Consider the following 21,329-nt stretch of genomic DNA (forward strand, 5'->3'; position numbering starts at 1 on the left):
GAATTTTCTGACTGGTTTCATTCATGATATTTTAGGTATAGCACTCAAAATGTTCCTTGTTCCTTTTGTATGCTTTCTTTGTGTTATGGTTACTATCTGACCACCTCTGTATTTGTATTTTGAGTTGCACACTAAACAGAGTTAAAGATGATTAAGAGTGATAGATGGTCTCAGGACACAGTCAACCACAGATAGACTGACAGACGTTGTTGTTAGTCCAGATTGGAGGCCATATGTTTTAAGAGTTCAGTATGTGGAAATCCTGCCGGCTTAACCTGGAAAAGTGAAGTGATGCCATTGACTAAAGAAGATATATATTTTTCCCAGTTATTTTCTCTTAAATTCGTTTTGTTTTGTTTTTATTGACAAATTGGCTGTTTTTCATTTTTTGGAAATTTACAACTTTAACATTGTCAATTTTATTTCTCAGAACATTAACTGGCCTCTCACCCATTATTATTTTTCTTCAGTGTCACTAATATGTGATTGTTCTAAACAATAATAAAGTGAGGAATTTTTTTTAAAGTATAAAAACAAATAAAAAATACTTTCTCCTTATCAGTGCCTGTGTCTCTCTAACCAGTCAGAGAGCTCCAGACTGCGTTCCTTACTTACATTGCTTTTTCACCAGAGACCAAAAGAGTTATGGAAATGCTAATTGAAGAAGCTAATCAAGTAGTTAATGTAATAGTTAATTAAGCAGCTAGTAAGAAATGGAAATGAAATTGAGGAGCAGAGTCATTATTTAAATGTCAGAAAAAACACATTTGTATTCCTAATTTGCTTTTTTAATCCATTTACTTTATTTGAAAGTCATTTTTTACATTTGTTTTGAATTCAAAAATGTTTTTAGTGAGATTTTTATTGAGAATTATTTTTTTCCGTTTAAAGCGTTCATCAATGGATTGATAATTAATTCAGAAATACTAATTTATAATTCCTCCTTCTATTTTATTCTATTAAATTAACAATAACATGAACTTTATTAATGTCTAATTACATAATAGAAGTTCAAGTTTTTTTTTAAGATTTGCTAATTCATGTTTGATTGTACAATTAATTATTAAATCACAAAATGCTTTGTTTTGATGTCTGTGACACTTGTGGTGCTCCATAGCTGCTGCTGTGTTGGTGGATTATCAGTATCTGCTGTTATTGATCCAGTTGATTGGTATTGGCCTGATTAAGTGTGTCAGTTGTGGATATTTATCTTTTTTTTCTTTTCTTTTTGATTTAGTTTGAAAAAGAATGAGTAATACAATACATTAGGTTAAATAAAATGCACCTGGGTTCCAGCAGGTTCTTACAAAGTTGGCAAACATTTAACAATGAAATCAAGAATATGGAGGTCATAAAATGTGTTTTATTTTCTAGAGATTTTCTTTAGGTGTTACATTTTCAGATGTTGGCCACTGTAGGCTAAGCAGCCTGATGGAAGCCCTATACAGTAAATGGTGAAAACTACAAATCAAATTCAAATTAAATTCTTAAAAACATAACTTAGAATTGAGAAATGGGGCATAAATTGTGTTGTATAGCTAATTTTAACGATTATTTGTTTGCATGTTTTTGTTGGACTTTTTTAAATACTTTTGCCTGTTTTAAAATTTCCAGATCTCATCAACAAACATAAAAGTACCCATGGCGATACACCATTTACAGGAACTGAGCAGAGCCACACACAATCTTCAGTGCCAGCCAGGGGCCGAGGTCAAAGTGCATCTATGATCTACCCTCCCAGCTCCAGAGGAAGACTCTATGCTCCTCAGAACTGTGGAAGTTGGAGGAAAACGTACTCTCTGAGAAACAAGAACCCTGAGTCCTCTGCTGGACATCCCTCAGCTTCTGCCTCCTCCACTGTCCATCACTCTCACAGCATGTCACTGCCCAGCCTCAGCACGGGAAGCAGGACTGCCACTTTATCATCAGAGACATCTCAGCTGAAGAAAAAAGAACATATAAGCAGCATAACGGAGAGTAGAGATGTAGCAACAGAGAGAAAAAACAGTGATGCTCTTGGAAAAATGGGGTCAGCAGCAGAGTTTACGCAGAGGGTTGACAGCAGGAACACAGGCCTGCAGGGAAAGAAAATTGGTGTTTCTTTTGAAGTGGCCTCTTCAGCCACAGCCAGTACCTCAGCCATTCAGCAGAGCAGCTCCCAAGTAAAGATCGGACCTTCCCTGAAAAGCAGAACCAGTATAGACACTCAACAGATTGTTGCTAATACATCTCAGGTAACTCTCACAGCTGGTCTCTCTACTGCATTACAACAAGCTTCCTCTAACTCATCTTTACAAAGCAGCAAAGCCCAGGTCAATACTTCATATTCAAATAAATCAAAGTTCACTTGGGTAAAGGGTCAGAGTGCTGCAGGAGCAGAGCTCAAACCACTGAGCTCTGTTTCAACACCGTCAGCAGTTGTTGCCCCAACATCTGTCTTGAAATCTGGAGTTGCCATTGAAAGCCCCCCTTCATTTCTAGTTGCTAAGAGAACCGCTGCTAAGAAGTTACCTCGAAAGCTTAGCCAGCCCACTGTAGCTGCCAAGACCTCAAAGTACCGCTGGGTGTCCTCTGCAGGAGCCCAAGCTAAGACATCTCGTAAGCCTCCATCTCCCAAACCCTTGACTCTCACACAGAGAAGTCTGGACAAAGGAGAGGCCACAAGGAAACTTAAACCAGGCTCTTCTCCTTCTGTAAAATTGAAAAAGGGTATTGCAGTGTCCTCTGCTGGCACCTCACAGAGTAGCCGCTATCGCTGGAAAGCAGGGGGCCAGAGTACATCTGTGGCAGGGACAGCAGGAGCAACAGCAAACCGCCGTAGATCTGCTTTCCACTGGACAGCTGAGAAAAGTAACAAAGGATTGAAAGGAGGGATTTCTGTGCCCCTAAGTTTACCTCAGCGCACGTTGTCATCCTCCTCGCCTGGAGGGTTCAAGCTCCGCAGCAGGATGAAGATTATTAGAAGGTCTACTATCAGGTGAATAATGCACATGACATGATGGCTCTTGTTGAGGCTTTTTACTGCCCTACCCCCTAATGTATACTGCATCCTTGTCAGTAGGGATCAGCCAAGTATTCAGTGTGTCCTTGCTCATGTTTGGAGGATGTTTACACCGATAAGGTGAAAATGATTTACCTAATACTAACCTCTGGTTTCTGTTTGAGAAGGAGGGTTTAGTGAAAGCTCTGGATTTGTTAAGTCCAACATGAGATTTCTGTTCTAGAGCATTAATTTAAACTCTGGTTCAGTTATTGGGGTAACTGACATTCATCTGATTATGAATCAGATTCATGGTTACTAGGATATCTTTAGGATAGCTTCACTTACCTTAACACCGGCTAATCCTACTTGGTAGTCACTTGAAGGTGGGTATCAGATGCAGATGCAGAAAGACCTCACATTATGCCTCGAGGGTTGCAGGGCATAAAACTCTTATTGATTGTGTGCTGTTAGAAATGACCGTGGTGATGTGCCCCAATAAGAGGTGGTTCTGTGATAAACTTTGTGTTACTGTAGTAATCACTGTTTAAATATATGAATCTAGATCTGCATGGTATATTCCACTGATGTTTTTCTTGTTCCCAGTAAATGGGCACATGCATGTCTCAGAGTGAACATACTCAGAGTTGATATAAGGAACTTTGAACAGCTTTTTTTGGAACTAAACACTCAATTTCCCATCTCAGAGTTCATTAACTCAGAGTTTAGGATTTCTTATGTTTAATAGTTTTTTACTCCTTCTGACTGTGCTGTGTGTCTGCCTGCTGTATTGTGACCACAGTGGCAGTGGATCAGAGAAGGTGAGCCCACCAGCTGTGAAGCACTCTCCCCAGGGCAGAATCTATACTTTGGCCAGGACTCCCACAGGAGTTAGGAGGACACCCACCAGGGAGCTTGTGTCATTTGGTAGACACAAGTTGAGGCGGCTTTCCCCTGTCTCATCAAAGACAAGTAAGAAGCACACACTACAGACCAAAGTAGAAAGTTGTTATTTTGCTCTGCTGTAAAGTTTGCTTTGACTAATTGCTGACGTGTCAACCATACATGGATGTTTACGCAGAAAATCCTATAGCTGTGGGTGATAAATCTTCTTTTAACCCTTTAAAGCCGGTCGGAGCAGACACGCTCCATTTTGCGTAACTATTTTTAAATCCCGGTAGCACTGCAACCACGTAAGCTAGCGCAATAATTTTTTTTGCATATGAAACCGGAGGAGTTGTACTTACATCTTATACCATCAGCTTGTCCTAGGTCACAGTTTCCTTCCACATATAGCTTTGCAAAAACTGTATAAAAAACACTTGCAGCAACAAAAACATAATATTCCAGAAACAGGCTTTGCCGATCCAATCAGCTGTTTGTAACACTTCCTATGTCCATCAGCGTGAACTATCGCATGTCCGGCATGACCTGCCCGAAACCGGAAGTGACGTCATTTTGCGGAAATGTAGTTTTTTACCATCGTGGCCTCATGAGCCTATACTTGTGTTTTTAAAAGTTATGTTTGACTTTATGACTTTCTGTGTCGTTTCTGGGATGCTGAGGACTCATATTGCACTGCTGGAAATATTTTATTTTGATGCATATGCTGTTATTTTGCAAATTTGCACTTTAATATATTTTTTCGTTTTTCCTGCAGTATATGAAAATTGGTGTATCTCAAAAATAAAACTATGAAGACACTTAAAATAAATTTCCTTTGGTGGGAAACTAGTTTGTGCAACTTTTTTGTATTTACAGTTTTGAGGAATAAGCCTCTTAAATTTCTCTAACTAGAAATATATGTTAAAAAAACAAAAACGATTTTAAATTTTTTTGTAGTTTATTGCACTTTTTTGCAATTTATGTAATTACTATGCATTTAATGCAGACATATTATTAAAATTTGGGCTATAGTGGTTGTATTGATGTATAGCAACTTGAAATGCTCCAAAAAATGGCTCCACAGCATGTAAAAATATACTATAAGCTCTGGCGGACTTGGTTCTATGGTAGGTCTTAAAGGGTTAAACACGTGCGTGTCCTCACCCATTATTTGGTTGAGAGCAGTAATATTCTACAGCCATTTGGTGGTGCTGTAACAACTCTAAGCCGCAAAGTCACCAGCTGCATATCAAGCAAGCATACCTGTTTTGCTTCCTGGAGTTATTCATTATGCTTATGTTTTGTGTGGACTTTGGTCATGGTTAGGCGTATGCTTAGTTTTAGAAAAACATGGAAAAATAGGGAAAGATGTAATTTATATGAAGAGTACAAATAGAAATGCATTATGTACTGCTGTCTACCACACCTGCAAGAAAAACAAACATACACGACCTTGAACACAAAAATTTGAAAATGCTGATTTATATATCTGTGTAATCTTCTTGTGGGGTGTGTGAATGTGAGAGAGAGAGAAAGAGAGTGTGGAGTGTAAATGTGTATGTGTCTTTGCCACAAAATGTACTTGAAAATGAGGGTGGGAAGCCGCAATAACGTCTCCCAGGAGTCAGAGGCAGGCAGAGATGGATCCTGGAGAACTGGGCTATTTGCCCCCTCGAGAGTACTGAAGACCTAAGGCCACACATCCCAGCTAGAGAAGGAAGCTGCCCCTAGATGGGGTGCCCACGGCCAAGAGGTGGGAGTCCCAGAGGACAAGAGGCGATGGGCAGTCGACCCCGCTAGAATTCTCACCCAGGACACGGCAGACCTCCCCTCAGACAGGGAAGAAGTCCAAGCCACCCCAGACCACCAAGAGAGTGGGTCCATACCAGAACATCCTTTCAAGCATCCTGGAACCAACTAGTACCCTCATCCCAGGAAGGGGGAGCTGATCCCCTCCCTCTATGACCATGTCCTAAAAGACCAAGGATCAGCAAGCCCCAGACCCAGGCCCAGCCATCCACGCATCCACCCTTCCACCCATTAATGATACACAGAGATACAAAATCAACATATTGATCAACATAGAAGTGCCAAAAACTGCAGACAGTCCCCAGACATCCATGCTTGAAGGCCAGCATGTGAGGCGAAATTAGCATGTTTACACCCTGCTGCTGCTGCAAAAAGAAAAAGATTTGTGGTCTCTACAGCTAATTTGCCCTTCTGTTAGACAGAGGGTGATTTAATTATTTATTTTTATTAAAACTCACCTCTTTGTGACTCTACAATGTAGTAGTGCCTGAGCCAGGAAGGGTGTCCGGTTCAAAAATCTGCTAAATCAAATATGCAGAGACACTTGGTGTAATGACCCCCTGTGAAGCAGGGAGGAGCATTTTGTTGAGGCTCTATGTTGATTGACTGATTAATCAGCCAGGGCTTGATAGCAGTAATAGCAGCGGTAATTTACAGAGGTGGAGGCAGGCAGCACCACTGATTGGCTGATTAATCAGTCAATCAAGGTAGGTGTCTGTGCCTCGCACCAGTGCACTTCATGACGTGGCTCATCACCTTGGCAATCCATGTTCCTGTCTAAACTTTGTCACTGCTGTCTCCGAAAACACAACATCATGGTGGTGGCTACATCTATAAATTGTATATAGTATGTCACATTTATTGTTAATAGCCAGTCTTTCCATGGTTCATTTTGAGAACCTGTCAGTAGCTAACCACAGAGCAGGTGCTCCAGAGGTTCTAAGAGTAGGAGGAAAACATCAGTTTATCATGTTTGCATCGTTGATATGTAGGATAATAGAAGAAATGGGCAAAACCAAGCTTCTTTCTGCTTGCTGTTTTAGTTTTTGTTCAGCGTGCTTCTAATTGATCCAGTGTGAACACAATGCATACTCTACCAGCCAGTGTCTGCTTTGTAATGTATGTAGAACTGGTACAAAGCTGCTAGTTAATTGAAGCCATGTCCAGCAGAGGGCAGCAGCTTCCATCCATGTCATCCTTGTAGGGGCTTTGTGTTGCAAGCTGTCACAGGGAGGTGTACAGGCAGACTATAAGAGGAGGGGGGGTGGGTTAATTGATTGCCCAATTCAGCGGTGATGGCGAACAAGTGCCGATAGCGGGTAATTTGCAGAGGTGGAGGCAGGCAGCACCACTGCTATCAAGCCCTGGCACCACTCTCCTTCCAGTAGATAAAAAGGAGCTAATGCATAATTATCCTTTTGCAAATTGGATTGTTTTAACGAACTGTAGAATATAGGCCTAACCTGATGGAAAGCAATCATTGTTTTTACAGCCCCAACCCCGCTCTCCCTCCATTCCCCCCTTCCTGCTTCCACTTGCCCCTCGAACCCTCCGGTCATTTTGTGTGTACCCTACACGGCTCATGGCCATCTTCGTGTAATCTCCCATACTCAATGGAGTCAGAAGACATTAGAAAAACCATCACTATTAACATTAGGCTTTATTCGTCCCCATGGCTCTGCATCTTAAACTCTGTTCTTCTTTTTCTGATGCTTTAACACAACTTTATGCTCTTATTCCCACACCTGCTAAATCATTTTGTCTTTTCCTTATCTTCATCTTTGCCCTCAGTTTTTTATATCATGTGATACAACAACAGGAACACATGCATCTCTAATTAAAGATGGACATTAGAGACAGAGGAAAGGTGGAATGTGGATGAGTGTGGAAGAAGATGGAGTGAGGAATGCTGCTCTTAGCCGCCTGTGCTTCTGATAAGAGCTGCTAATAAAGCGCAAATTGAATTACTAATGATGGGAAGCACATTCCCTATAGATGAGCCTGTTTAAAACCGACCTCATGACCACTCACACATGCATGATAATATACTCACAAACAATGTTTCTTAATTTCCTGCTCGGTATGCTAGTTTCAGCTTCCTGTCCACGTTCAGGGGACCGTGTTTTCTGAGGTGCTTGGTTATCTGAGGTTTAATTTAAAGAGGGCATAAACCTAAGTAAGCAGTTAGGACTGTAATGAATTGAGAGGTGTGTGTGTGTGTGTGCTTGCATGCAGTCAGAGACAGCCATGTAGCCCAGATAATCTAATAAAGCAGATAAATGTCAGGAGCGGACAGAACACGGAGAGGAAGAGTGCTGAGGCGTGCGTCTTCAGGCCCCATGTGACAGGCTTCTGGAGCGCTTTAGGTCTCTATCTCACTCCAGTTTCTTCCCTCTCTCACCATCTCTCATCCAGTCTTGCTCAGTCGTTCCCCTCGTTTTGGCTGTCTTCACTGCTCTTTTAAAATACCTTGTGATTTTATTTTATTTTTTTAAATCCCAGCGCAGTGCAGCATTTTTGCAGACTACAGGCGTTTTAGGTCTGATCTGTCCAATAAAGCCTTGAGTAAATGAAACTTTTGAACTTAAATTTTCTAAAATTAACGACACTTATAGATCAACAATTTGGCATAGAAACTATTTTTGACATAATATTTATACTTTTATTTTTTTAAAAACAAAAAACAAATGACTGTTCCTCCCAGTCCACACACAATTCACTTCAAGCAAACACATAAAGAAATCTTCATAAATACAAAATGTTCAATGGTAATTGTCCTTGTGGAAGGTTTGAACGGAGGTTTGCCTGATCTAGTGTGATATAACTTTCTTTTTTTTTGTTCCAAAACGGGGTCATTAACTTTTGGGCAGGTTTATTAATGTTCATTTTAGTTGTTCATCATGTTACAAACTAAGTAGAAACTGCTTCAGTTCTAATGAGAAAATAAGCAATATTCTACGTCACTGTGAACGCTTCCCAAAATGTTGCAATCTGCCACATCCAGTGAAAAGGTGTGCTTTTAACCTCTGTGCATTTAGTGACACAAATGTTTTTGTTGTATGCAACAATTGGGTGCTTTTGTGTACAGAGCGGGTTTTGCTGCTTTCTTATTAAAACGCTCAACTATTTTCCTGAAGCATTCCCTACTCACTGTATTTATTGGACATGTTGGCCAAACAGAATGTGATTGGGTTAATGATTTCAGTGTGTCTTTGTGAGCTGGATGGATATACAGCCATGCTGTCCAGCCTCGATCTCATGGATGACTAAGCTGGATTTTTTTGATGATTCACGTTACAAGGTTCTTCTTAGCCTTCATGGTTTTCCTGCAGTTTGTGGTGCATTTTCAAGTGGTTGAATTCCACAGAATTCTACACTTCTCTTCACATATGATTTCTTCTTGGTTAGGGCCATTTGAGCTAAATCTTAAGTATTTCCAGACCCATGCTGTCAGATTGGTGACCTGTTTGTGTGTTGTAATTGAAATGTCTCTCTTACATGCCTCTTTTGCTCTCTCACACAACATAGAGGCCATTATCGCCGCAAAAGAATCCTCCTTTCACACCCCCTGCTCCTGCAGGGATCCAGTTACTGTGCCAACACTGATGCCATTTATTTTGTCCATAAATGACATGCACAGCTCTGCATTGAGACCCTGCTTTCTTGGACCTTTTCTACTTTATGCATATATCTCATTCCATTTACTTTATGTGGACGCATGCAAACAGAAAGTATTAAAGTTCCTCAAAGAGATGCTCAGCCTTGAAGAGTAGAGCACGACTGATCCATTCTATCCAGGTATAATCTCTTCATTGGCAGTGTGTTTGGGGAAATGTGGGTGGGAAATGCTTTCCAAGTGCTATTGCATGGTGGATAAAAAATCGGATGCTACATATCTGTATTCATAACTCATCGGTTAGTTAGCTAAAATACAGTCCCAGACCATGACAGAGCCTCCACCATGTTTTGCAGGTGGCCGTAGATGGTCACTGTTGTGCCTCCCCCAGACCTGTTCTGTATGTCATACTGACATACTGTCAAACTGACAATGATTTGAACCAACAATATCAAATCTGGACTCCTTGCTCCATAAGACCTGTTGCCACTGAGCTTTAGTATAGTTCTTGCGTAATTTGGCACACCTCCGCCATTTTTCCGTTTCCCTTTTTTAAGATTAAGTTAAAGGGCTGTCTCTCTTCGTAAGGACATGACTTCCAGATACTGTTAATATGTTGTAGATAGTTCTTTAGGCCTCTGCTTGTTTGGGTTTCAGTTAATATGTCTTTGAAATTCACCTTGGTGGTGCAAAATTCCCATTTTATAGCTATTAAAATACGTTATCTTTGACATTTTCTGTTCCTTCTGTTTTTAGAATTGTCTGTTATGTGTATACACGATATTGGTTCTTCCGTCTGTGTGATGTATTCCAACGAAGTTGAAACTAGCTAGTCTGCAAGGAAAACACCAGACTTGATTAGTCTGGTGTTTTTTTTGCTGTGCTACAAACAAGCTAGAAGGCCACCCTAACCAGGTAGAGATGTGGCTCATGGGCGAGTTGGGAGATTCAATACAGGGACTGCTTAGTTATTTATCATGTACTTAGCAAAGTAATTAGCAAATAAAATATATGCAGAGAATAAATTTAATGATCACCAAGCCCTCCATCTTCTGTTGCTGAAGTACTCCACTTCTTTTGGATTAAAACTGCACAGTACAAATATAGAAACCTTTTTGGGTCCTGACACATGTACACGCTATCTGCCAGTCTTTTTTTTTTTTTTTTTTTTTTTTTTAAACCTTGTTTATTTTTGCTTGTTTATTTGCATCACTCTCTGGTTCACACGTGCTCCAGTTTCTCCCACTTTTCCTTCACACCATGGCCACTTGTCCTGCGGTCTTCTCACACTGACTCACTTTCCTGCATTTGCACACACAGCAGCAGCTTATAGAGGGCAAGAGATCACTGCTTGTTTGGAACTGAAAGCTGTGTGCTCACTGTCACTCCATATAACATGTAAAGTAACATGTGTTTTGCACACTGATGTTTCTCTGAGCTTTATTCTTTAAATGATTTTAATAGTTTGTGTGTTTATGTGTGTGCATTGTTGTGTAGGTCCCTCCAAACAGCTGCCTACATACCGTTCTCTAAATGCCATTTCCCTGTGCTCCCGTTGTATTATCAGTTGGTCCAAAGTATGGACATTAAACTAATGTGTGCACATACACACACACACACACACACACACACACACACACACACACACACACACACACACACACACACACACGTGCTCATTCTGCTCATTCCTCTTCACTTTCTCAGGCTCTCTGTGTCAAACAGGTGGACCTCTGTCCTCTTTCTGTCTGTGCTGAACTGTCTGTGGCCTTCTCTCTCTCTCTTAATGCCTGTCACCATTTGTCTCACTCACACACATTCTCTGTAAGACATGTGCGCCCACACACACAAACAAAACACATGTCCACAACTGTAATGTTGCCTTAATGATTTAGACACAGGCTCATGCAGTTGTTGCAGACAGAAAAGAAGAATAAACCAACAAGAATGTCAGTGTTACTTCCACTTTTTACGTCTGGCTAAACAGAAGTAGTGCCATGAGACCTCTTTGTGGACTTTTGTAATCTTCACACTTTTCTGTGCATACACATAAAAGGCAGAATTGACATCTGCGTCTGCATGCATTTATATATATATATATATAAGTAGTATAGCTATTCAATTGCATGAATGGTCCAGTTTCTCATGTAAGATTGCATCCTGCACTTTACTGGCTTAGTATAGCTCTGTGCCATGGTGCACTGTAACATTTGGCATTTTGATTAACCTCCCAGGGCCCAGAGAGCTGTACATGCCAATGATCTGATCCCTGAACGTACGGTATGCCCACATGAGTAACTTCACCCTAACTGTGCTGTAAGGCCTCTCCTTCTCCCCTCTCTTGGACTCTCATCAAACTGTCAGCTGGCAATAATTAAAATTTTCACTCATTTGAGTTTAACATGCCTCTCTGGCCTTCTTGAGGACACTGACAGGGTTGAGAATACTTGGTCTTTGCTAAACCTGCTAAATGACAACAGATTCAAATTGCTTAAGGCGCGCTCCAGATAATCCAATCATTGAATCAATATTCTGTTATTATTTATATTTTTTATAACAAGTTCTAAGATTATTTGTGTGGTGTTGTGAAGGGGTGTCTTATTTTTTGTCGGGTGGGGTGGTGGGGGCGCAGCGGGTGTTGAAAAGTGTCATCAATGCTACCAAGTCCAGAAACTTTATCCTGAGATGATTGTGACTCCTTTCCAGTTAAGGAGGTAAATGTTTTCTTGGTATCCAGAGGAGTGGCCCATGTGCTGGGCTGTCTGCATAAATCACAAACCCAACAGGAGGAACACAGCGCACTGCTAATTATTTGAGAACACGTGGCAGGCTATATGGGTGTCGCTTATTGGTAAATGGGTTGGCTGGACCAATGGGTGTTGCCATATTTAGCTATGACAGTATAGACTTAAAATCCTGCCAATAGTAATGTGTACTGGTAATAGTAATTGTGACAATGATAATAATATTGTTGTAATTATAACAATGGTGGCAGTAACTAAATAGTTGATACATTAGCAGGAATATTTAAATGTAAGGACAGATTTTCAGGAAAACTTTACCAGATGTGCAAAATAGAAACAGATTTTTGAAATTGTCCTGTGTATAGATTTGGATCCATGTACTTTTGGAAGGATTAAAATTAGACATTTGTCATTATATTTTCACAAATACATTTGACACTCAAATGAGAAAAATAAGGAGATAACATCTCGATGCTGTCAAGAAAATATCACAAACTGATCTAGATATTCTTCTTGGATGGTTTAGAGGGAAAATTTCAGCACTGGTGAAACTTCAGAAATTGGAGCTGGCAGTATAATTTTTTTTCTTTATTATTTACCATTTAAAATTTTCAAGGGACTACTTGAGGGTTTCAGCCAGTATGCTACAAACCTAAGAGGCCTGATTGGCCCACATGGATGCATTTTGTTCAAATTAATGGCCTGGAAAACTGTTTTTATTTCCCAACCAGCAAACTGGCCAACCACAACTTTAAACCACCATCCAAATATTGTGTAGGTTCCCATCCTGCCAAAATAGTTTTGACCATCCTGACATGGACACGGGACCTCTGAGAGGATCTTTTAGTGTCTGCTACATGGATGTTGGGTAAAATGCTTTGGCTCCTGCTGGGTGCAGGTTAGAGGTTCTTTGGATCAGACTTGTTCCAGTGCATCCCGTGGACGCTGCATCAGAATCCTTGAGCCCTTTCCAGGAGAACTTTACATTGAAAAGATCAATGTTATTTCCTCCACCATTCAGGGTTTGTGTTCTGGCTGCTAATTGTTTCACAGCTATCATTACAAATCAGTATTTGGATGTACTTCTCACTTTAATACTTTAAAATATCTGAATTTGTCATGCCCTTCTTGAAAACAAAAACAAAGAGCACTCCGGCAAGAAAAATCCATTCATTATCAGAATACTGAAATACTGCAACATAGTTTGCAGACTCATATAATACTAAATAAAACAAACTGACAGAAGTAACTAGGTCTCCATTCATTCTTTAACTTCAACTGATTAATCAGTCCGAGTTATTCCTGTGCAGTTAGGGGTGCTGTTGTGTTACATAAAGATGTGTTTGTCATCGTAACAGGGAGGGGAAAGTCTGGGGCCGTTAAGAGCTGCTCCATAAATCTTCACCTTTTGTTAGTTGGTAAAGTTGGCCGGCCACTCGCCCTGCTGTACCCTGACCCTATGACAGTAACATTATCCGGCCCCGCTCCCCTCCATATGTCTGCACACACTGACGCAAGTGCAGGAGGTTTGCTTGGGAGGAAAAGAAAAGATTCTGAAGTGTGCTTGGCACGTTATGTCCACCAACTCAGACACAGTATTAGCAGATGTAAGCGCACAAGACAGCAAAAAAAAACCCCAATGTTAAACAAACATTATGTTGCTAATTTTAGACTTTCTGCATTGTTTTATCATGATATTATCTACTGGATCAAACTTGGCAGTTATATTTTATCTTGTACTCTGCAGAACTTTTCATTTAATCAGGATGTAGACCACACGAGATAGCTTAAAATGGGGTTTCCACTGGATAAAAACAACAGAAAAGATGCTTTGAAATCCAAGGAATTAGTTAGGGCCTTGTCCCCTGATTTGAAGCAGGGGCACAAGTTCTGGGGACTGTAGGGACTTCTTTCGCCACCCAGGTTTTCTTATTAGAAGAGACTCAGATCCATTTACTCACAGTGAAATTACCAGCACAGGTCAAGATGTAGCACAAGGCTATCTGTGTGACTTCCTCTAAGTCCCAATGTACAAATAAATCTAATTATTTGGTGCAAAGCAGTGTTGTAGTGTCGCGAGAGCTCCCTCGGCCCAGGTTTTAATAGTCAATTTAATTCATTTAATTTTTTTTTTTTTGTGTAGTGCCAGATGACAACAACAGTCGCCTCAAGGCGCTCTATATTGTAAGGTAAAGACCATACAAGATCTTGAAGATCAGCCTTGTTTTTGTGCTGAGGGAGGTGTAAGCAGGGACAGGGATCAAGTCGGGGGGGAGGGGCAACTGTGTAGGAATGCTTAATGCTTGAATAAACATGGCTGAGTGCGTTACTTTTCCTTGTAGTACATGCCAAATGATGGTTGATTGGTAGTATTGTTTCAATGCCTGAGGAAAGTCCAGCTTTGTTCTTAGTGTGTTGTTTCACCCAGCTCTGGTTCGGCCCCCAGTCTTTTCACTACCAACTAGATGCATGATTCCCACACTGTGTGAATCAGCAATGTTGTACTGTGCAATAGTATCATTCTAAGTTACAAATCTTTGATGGAACTATATCTGAGTGTCAGCCCATAAAGGCTTGCACATGAAAACTGAGGTAATCCTAATCAAGGCTGGATTATGTCTGTGTGGAGTTTGCATGTTCTACTTGTGCTTGCATGAGCTCTGTGGGTTGAGCGCTGTCTTCCTCCCACAGTCCAAAGGAAGGTTAGGCTAATTTGCGAGTTGTAAATCTAAGTGTGAATGGGACACAGAATCTGTCTCTGTGTTTGCCCTGTGACAAACCAACGACCTGTCCAGCATGTGTCCCCCCTCTCGACCTGTGCCAACTGGGATAGGCTTCTGCTGTCACAGAGGGATAAGCATAAGAAATGGATAGATGAATGTCATATATAGTAGATTGTCAGCTCTGGGTATCAAATGTACTAAAACCTGGTATCATTATATTTCTTTACATTATAGTCTACTAGTTTTAGACTTTTTATTCAGACATAATAATTACAAAATATTTTAGGCATTTAACATTAGGAGAGGTTCTAGTGTTGGACCAGTAACAGTGAAATTTTCTGTTGAACCTGTTACTGCAACTACCATCTAAATTCTTATAGGCACTATCACTGCAGAGGTTAACCACATTGTTACTCCATTTATCTACTTATTTCTATTTCTCTACTTCTCTCTACCCTACAGTGGAGTAAAGCTGTTTCCCATATTGATGGGGCTTGACTGTATGTCTTAGTAGGCTGGTAGAGCTAGGTAGAGATTTAGATCTTCTTCTTCTTCTTCTTCTTTTTTTAAACACTTTCATCCATATGCCCTTCTCAAATCTGTCTGCTCTACCTGAGTCTCCATACAAGTCTCAAAGCTAAGCATCAGGTTCTCAAGTTCAGGGTCCAAGCTGAGGAGAAACCTGACCCCTCATCTTGAAGATGTTTTTTTTTCTCCTTCATCCAAGCTTTCCAACTTTCCATTTCCATCCACCTACTGGCCTGGACATCTGAACCCCTGCAAATCTATTCTGGTCTGAGTGAGGTATTCACTGGCCCTCTACCGTCTACCCCACCAGTCCCTAATGCTCTTTTTCTGTCCATTTAAATATCGACATTACTCTCTCTCTTCACCTACCTTTTGATCAGTTTTTGGTGTCTTTTTAATTTCACCAGTGCTGCTTTGTCTGATGGATAGATTGAGGGGCTGAACTGAAACTCAGTTCTAATGATGTAATCTGCCAAATGTAACCCTAACCCTGCTCAAACAATTAGGGGAACATTTGAATCACACATCAGATAGTAATGAATGAATCATAAAAGTTGAAAATGTTGATAAACTTTGTGTGGAGAATAAAATTACTTAATGGCCATTACACACCAAAAACATTAACCCTTTTGATGGCTAGATTCAAAGTGACACTGCAAGTCAAAATTTACCATTAAACTCACAGGCTGATCCAACTTGAATCATAATGTGGCTCATGCATTCCTTAATGCATCTGGGTATGCTCCTGATGAGATGGCAGATGGTGTCCTAGGAGATCTCCTATCAGGGCATCAATAAGCTCATAGGCAGCCTGTGGTGCTATTTCTCAGTGTTAGCCTTGAGGTAATTCAGTTCAGTTTTATTTATAATATATAGGACCAAATCACAACAGTTACCTCAAGGTGCTTAAACACTGCTTAGCTGTGCACTCACACACAATGTTTCAGAGGTTCTGAATTGATTTCAAGTCTGGAGAAAGTGATGGCCACTCAGTTGCATCAATGCCTGTCATCCTGGAACCATTTACATACTTATCATCCTGCACCTGGAGCACCCAGGGTCCAGTGCACCAGCATATGTTCTGACAATGGGTTTGAGGATATTGGCCATGTACTTAACAACAGTCAGGGCAGTGTTAGCTAACATTCTTTCACATCTGTCTGGGCAGTGTGAACCTGCTGTCTCAATAGAATAGGGTGCCAGTGGTGGACCTGGCAGGTTTGTTCCTTTTTCTTTTTCTGGCAGGGGCCAATCAATATGCATGATGGTGAGTCTTGAGCACTGGTGCAATTGAAGGGTGTTGGGTTCTGTGCCACCATCATGGAGTCTGAGTCTATCAGTTTGGTCAGAAGTAGTCTACTGAATTCCTGGCAGTGCTCCTCCTTGTCCTCCTTGCATAAAGTAGCAGACACAGGTCCTTCTGCTGGGTTGAGGTCCGTCTGTCGTCTTGAGCTCTGCTTGTTTAACAGCCTGCTTCCTGGTATCTCCTCCTTACTCTTGCGAGTGTGCTGGGAGGAACTGCAAACATGTGAGGGGTTTGAGGAGTTGGACTACCTGTGCAAGCTGAAGGGGCAGTACCATCTCATGTTACCAGACTAAACCCAAACTAGAGAAAAATCAGTCAGAATGGGTAGGAAAGAGATCAATGGTCTGTGGTACCAGTACTATCAATTTCTGTGTACACATTGCTGTTCCCGTCCTCCTCCCACAGTCTAGGATGTGGTTTGGTATTTAATAATAGATGATTGTTTTGTGTTTGTCAGTTGCTACACTCTTGTTAAAGTCCTTTAAGATAACTGCTAGGCATGTATTGATTAGCCGTGCCTGGGTTGATTGTTTTTATAGCCTGAGAAGACACTGCATTCCCCTCCATCACCACCTTCACATACTTCTTCAGTAACTCATCAAGAGTCCCCTACTCTCTGTGTGTTTGAATAATTAATGCTTAAACTCTTTAATTAGGGAGATTTGCTCTGAACAGATGCAATGTAATTAAGTCTTCAACTCTATGTGTGGCTGGGGTGAAAATGTATTTGGTTTTATTTGTTTTTCTTGCCCTATACAAACTGAAGAAATAATAAAATATAACTTATCATGTCCTGCTTGTTGAAACGGCTCAGATGATTTCCAGTATGTGGTCAGCTTTGGTTTGACTCTCATTGTGTTGGCATTCGTGGTAGTGAACGAGTGAACTGCTCTGGTATGGCAACTCTGGTAGCTGGAGAGACTATGAGCTCCGAGTGTGATATTAATAACTGGCACTACACGCCAGAACAATGATGAAAGAATTGTTAATCATCATTAGTGTTGTAATGACAGCACTCTGACCCTGCATTCTAATGCTAAATGTTTCATTATTCACCATGCATGTTTTCTTCCTTGTCACCTTTATAAGGGGATGTTGTTTAAGGTATTATGCTGCCACTAACACACCAACACTGGATGTATGTGGTATTTTATTTTGGCCACTGAACAATGTAATTAACACAGTGTGTGTACAGACAGTGTTTAACTTAAGGTTGTGGTTAAGGATGTGGTCAATTTTAACAGTTTAACAGTCTAATTTCATACTTGTCAACTAGTCAGACATTTGGTTTTAATTTTGTGTTTTCCTCATGTTAAACTGGTTACCAAATTAGTTCCCAGGACTATCATGGGTAAATGCTACAAAATGCCTCATTCAGTTTTACAGTACAATTTCTAGTATTATTTTTATCTTTGTAACATTTTCAACTTGAAAGATTTTTTCAATCATTTCTTTAATTCAATCTTTTATTTAATTGTTACACAGCTACTGATGCTGCACTTGTAATTTGATAAATTAATTTCACTGTTGCATAGCAGAACAAAAATAAAATTCTCTATAAATATAATAATTTGATGACGTGTTGATGATTAGTTGGCCTGCTCCAAATATGAAATCTGGCTGGTGGTGGGTTATCAGCTGTAGTCTGCTGGCAGTGATGCTGGTTTGACTGGTCAGTGGAAGGCAGCTGGCATGGATTCTGTCATGTCTTTTTGGGCCAGCACAGAATTGGCAGGGACCTGCAGAATTTGGGGTCAGTACTATTTATACTCACCTGTGAGTGGATCAGAGTGTACAGCCAGATTGAGGATTCACTCGTACGCACCACCCATACGCTCACCAGAGTGTCCTCCTTCTGCACTGCTGCCAATGAGCTGCAGAGGGGGCTCTGCACATGTGTGCTGCTGCCTCAGCATGTTAAGCAGCTGATGAACTTGTCCCTCACTCAAGCTGAACCTACAACCTCTAACTTCACAGCAAATGTGCTTATGGTTTGGCATCTAAAATCACTGGCAACCATTATAAGGATCCAACTTGACACTCAACTTTATTAATTTTTAGAAGATCATGACCAAAGAGTATTATTTCTTAATAATTTTCTAACTTTTTTGCCAACACTTAAAACTCATTCTCGCAATACTTCTGGTTCAGCTTCCAGCAGTAATGATTTAGTCACAGATTTGTCTCACTCTCATTTGTTTCTCACTGGCAGATGAGAATCCAGAGAGTAGTCTCTTTCTGTTCTCTTCCATGCTAGAATGGTGGGGGATGACTGCAGCTAGTAAACATTAGGGTGTCGTGGAAGGATGTAGAAAATATAGTAGTGGTGTAGGGTTGTGCGATATGACCAAAATCTTATATCCCAATATAAGATATTTATCGTCCTGACAACGATATAAATCACAAAAATGCAACATTTTCTGTAAATTCTGTGAATCTCGGGCAACTCGACTTGCGTGAAGTTTTTTCAGCTGGGCGTCCTTTACCTGGAGTCGAGTGTTTTAACCGATGCATGAAACTATACATTTTTAAACATAAGTAGTAACGGCCACTATTTTCTTTGAAAGTTTGAGTCTAAGGTTTAGTTTTTTAGCACCTGACGGCTCTTTTTTTGCTTCTCATCCGTAAACTATCTGCATACTCTTTCACGTGATTCAGTTTATTTTGAAAAGTCTCAACAGGATCTTGAGCTTTATTGTGAAAGTGTTAACTGAAAAACAAACAAGCAGATAACGGAGCCACGCGATGGTTTTACCACCATTGTTGCTAACGACAACACGTAAAAACAGGCGCTTGTCCGTACGTAGTGTTGTTATATTAAATATAAGAGAAAGAGAGAACTTTAGGAAATTAATATAGGCACTACAGTGACCATCAAAAAGATGAAAACATATTGCTGTAAACAGTTTATTTTACGACACCACGAAACAAACGATAGCGTAATAGGAAACAATAGACGTTTTTATATCGTCATCTGGTATATATCGTTATATCGAGCAGCCCTATAGCGGTGTTGAATTAACACAGAGCCAGTGTATAAAAGGCTAAGATCTGACCTCCATATCAAGTCTTTTTCAATGGTGTGGGACAAAATTTTTGGTACTCAAAGCTTCCTGGTTTATTATTTTGGACCGTGTGCTATTGAGTGATCACATTTGAGCATAATTTAATTAAAAGCAGGTAAACAATCACCTGGAGAACAAGAGGTATTGCTTTTTTCTGAAATAAAATCTCAAAGATAACCAGTTAACATGTCATTTTATTACCTTTATTTTAAGCACACACTTGAACAGTGATGGTATTTCCCACACATCTACATTCCGGAGGAAGTACACTTATCGCACTTGCATCACTTGCAAGTATTTGTGCAAATGTTTCTGAGCTCTGTAAAGGGCCTTTGCTGCTTATTGCTTTTTCTTCTGCAAATATGACTTATCATGTCCATTGTGAGTAATAACTGAGCAATATGATCAGCTGCCTCTCAAGTGAGTCTCTGGCACACAAACCTGCGACTGTTCTTTCATGCAGTGTCTGATTTGAGTTGCTCTGCATTGCACAGCAGGAGGAGGTCTGCTGGCTCAGGCTGCAGTCCACTACAGAGGAGATGTAAGCCAGCTGTGGCTGGCTGGTTGAAGAGACTAAATGAGAGCAGGGGCATTGTTTGTATAAGTTAATTTCATTGCAGTTGTTCTCCCAGAATGATTTCAATGAATGAATGTTAGTTCCTAGAATATCCTCTGGAAACCTGTCCATGTAAACTCTGTCTTTGGAAAACTAAATTATCAGCAAAGGTCTTGTCCAGATATCCACTGGCTACTCTGAAAGAGGCCCAAGAATTGTCCATTGCCCTCAAAGTTAGTACACCAGATCATGTGTTCCTAGATTGTCGAATTCTGAAATAATCTCGAGTCCTTTCTTCCAGTGGAATTTTCATTTTTATAAATGTTTGAGACTTCTTTTTTTGCTAACTCACTGTTTAATAATTTCCTGTCACACCCACAAATGGCATCACACGGAAGACATTGCCATTGATGCTCTTGCTTTGCCTTTGGGTATTACTAGGGCTCGAGTTAATGGCTTGAATTAATGCAACTTGTGACCATCATGATCCTCTAGTTACCACACTAAAGTGTGTTTCAGGAAACATGTTTTCAAAAGAGCATTACTGAGATACATCCATCCCATATCCACATGACCTCCTCCCTTTGTCTCTACCTCTTAAACTTTTTAGGATTTTTCAGAATGATGCAGTTGGTGGAGTTACATTTTTAAGACATGATTTTCCTTTATGCCATCACGATGTGTAATTAGACCCAAAGTGTGTCAAACTGTTGATCATTTCAGTCTGAACAAACAGAAGTGGGCAGGTAAGATGAAATCAACTATTAAGGATTATCTGTGTGAAGAAAAAAATGTGCAGGAGGATAATGCATTGTAAATTCAGTTGGGTCAAAGATGGCTTTATTTCAAGTAAGTCTGTACTACTGTGGGTATATTTCATTTGCAGGCCTTATGATCCAAGTAAATAGTTTTATTTATGAAAGCAGGTATTGAGTTTCATTGTATTGAAGCTGCATGAAAGCAGGCTGACTTACCCAGAGCATGATAAATTACCAGGCTGGATCATGAATGTTAACACAGAGAAACATTTGTACATTGGCTTTATTAGATAATGCAATTCACTTGTCGTGAAAGTCACAAAAGAAAAGACATGCAGTCTTTTCTTTTTTCTTTTCTT

At 40.3% G+C, this 21,329-nt stretch overlaps 1 protein-coding gene across 2 annotated transcripts in view; it reads left to right on the top strand.

The window, feature by feature from the left end:
• Positions 1-21,329, top strand: part of zc3h3 (zinc finger CCCH-type containing 3) — a 71,557-nt gene that overhangs the window by 930 nt on the left and 49,298 nt on the right. For both annotated transcript variants that reach the window (XM_084909914.1, XM_084909915.1), the window contains exons 2-3: positions 1,615-2,977; positions 3,783-3,952. In XM_084909914.1, coding sequence (XP_084766040.1) covers positions 1,615-2,977; positions 3,783-3,952 — 1,533 coding nt within the window. The remainder of the gene's footprint in view (positions 1-1,614; positions 2,978-3,782; positions 3,953-21,329) is intronic.

Source organism: Perissodus microlepis, chromosome 17, assembly GCF_051167445.1.
Source record: "Perissodus microlepis isolate ML-2025 ecotype Zambia chromosome 17, ASM5116744v1, whole genome shotgun sequence".
NCBI classification, from domain to species: Eukaryota; Metazoa; Chordata; class Actinopteri; order Cichliformes; family Cichlidae; genus Perissodus; species Perissodus microlepis.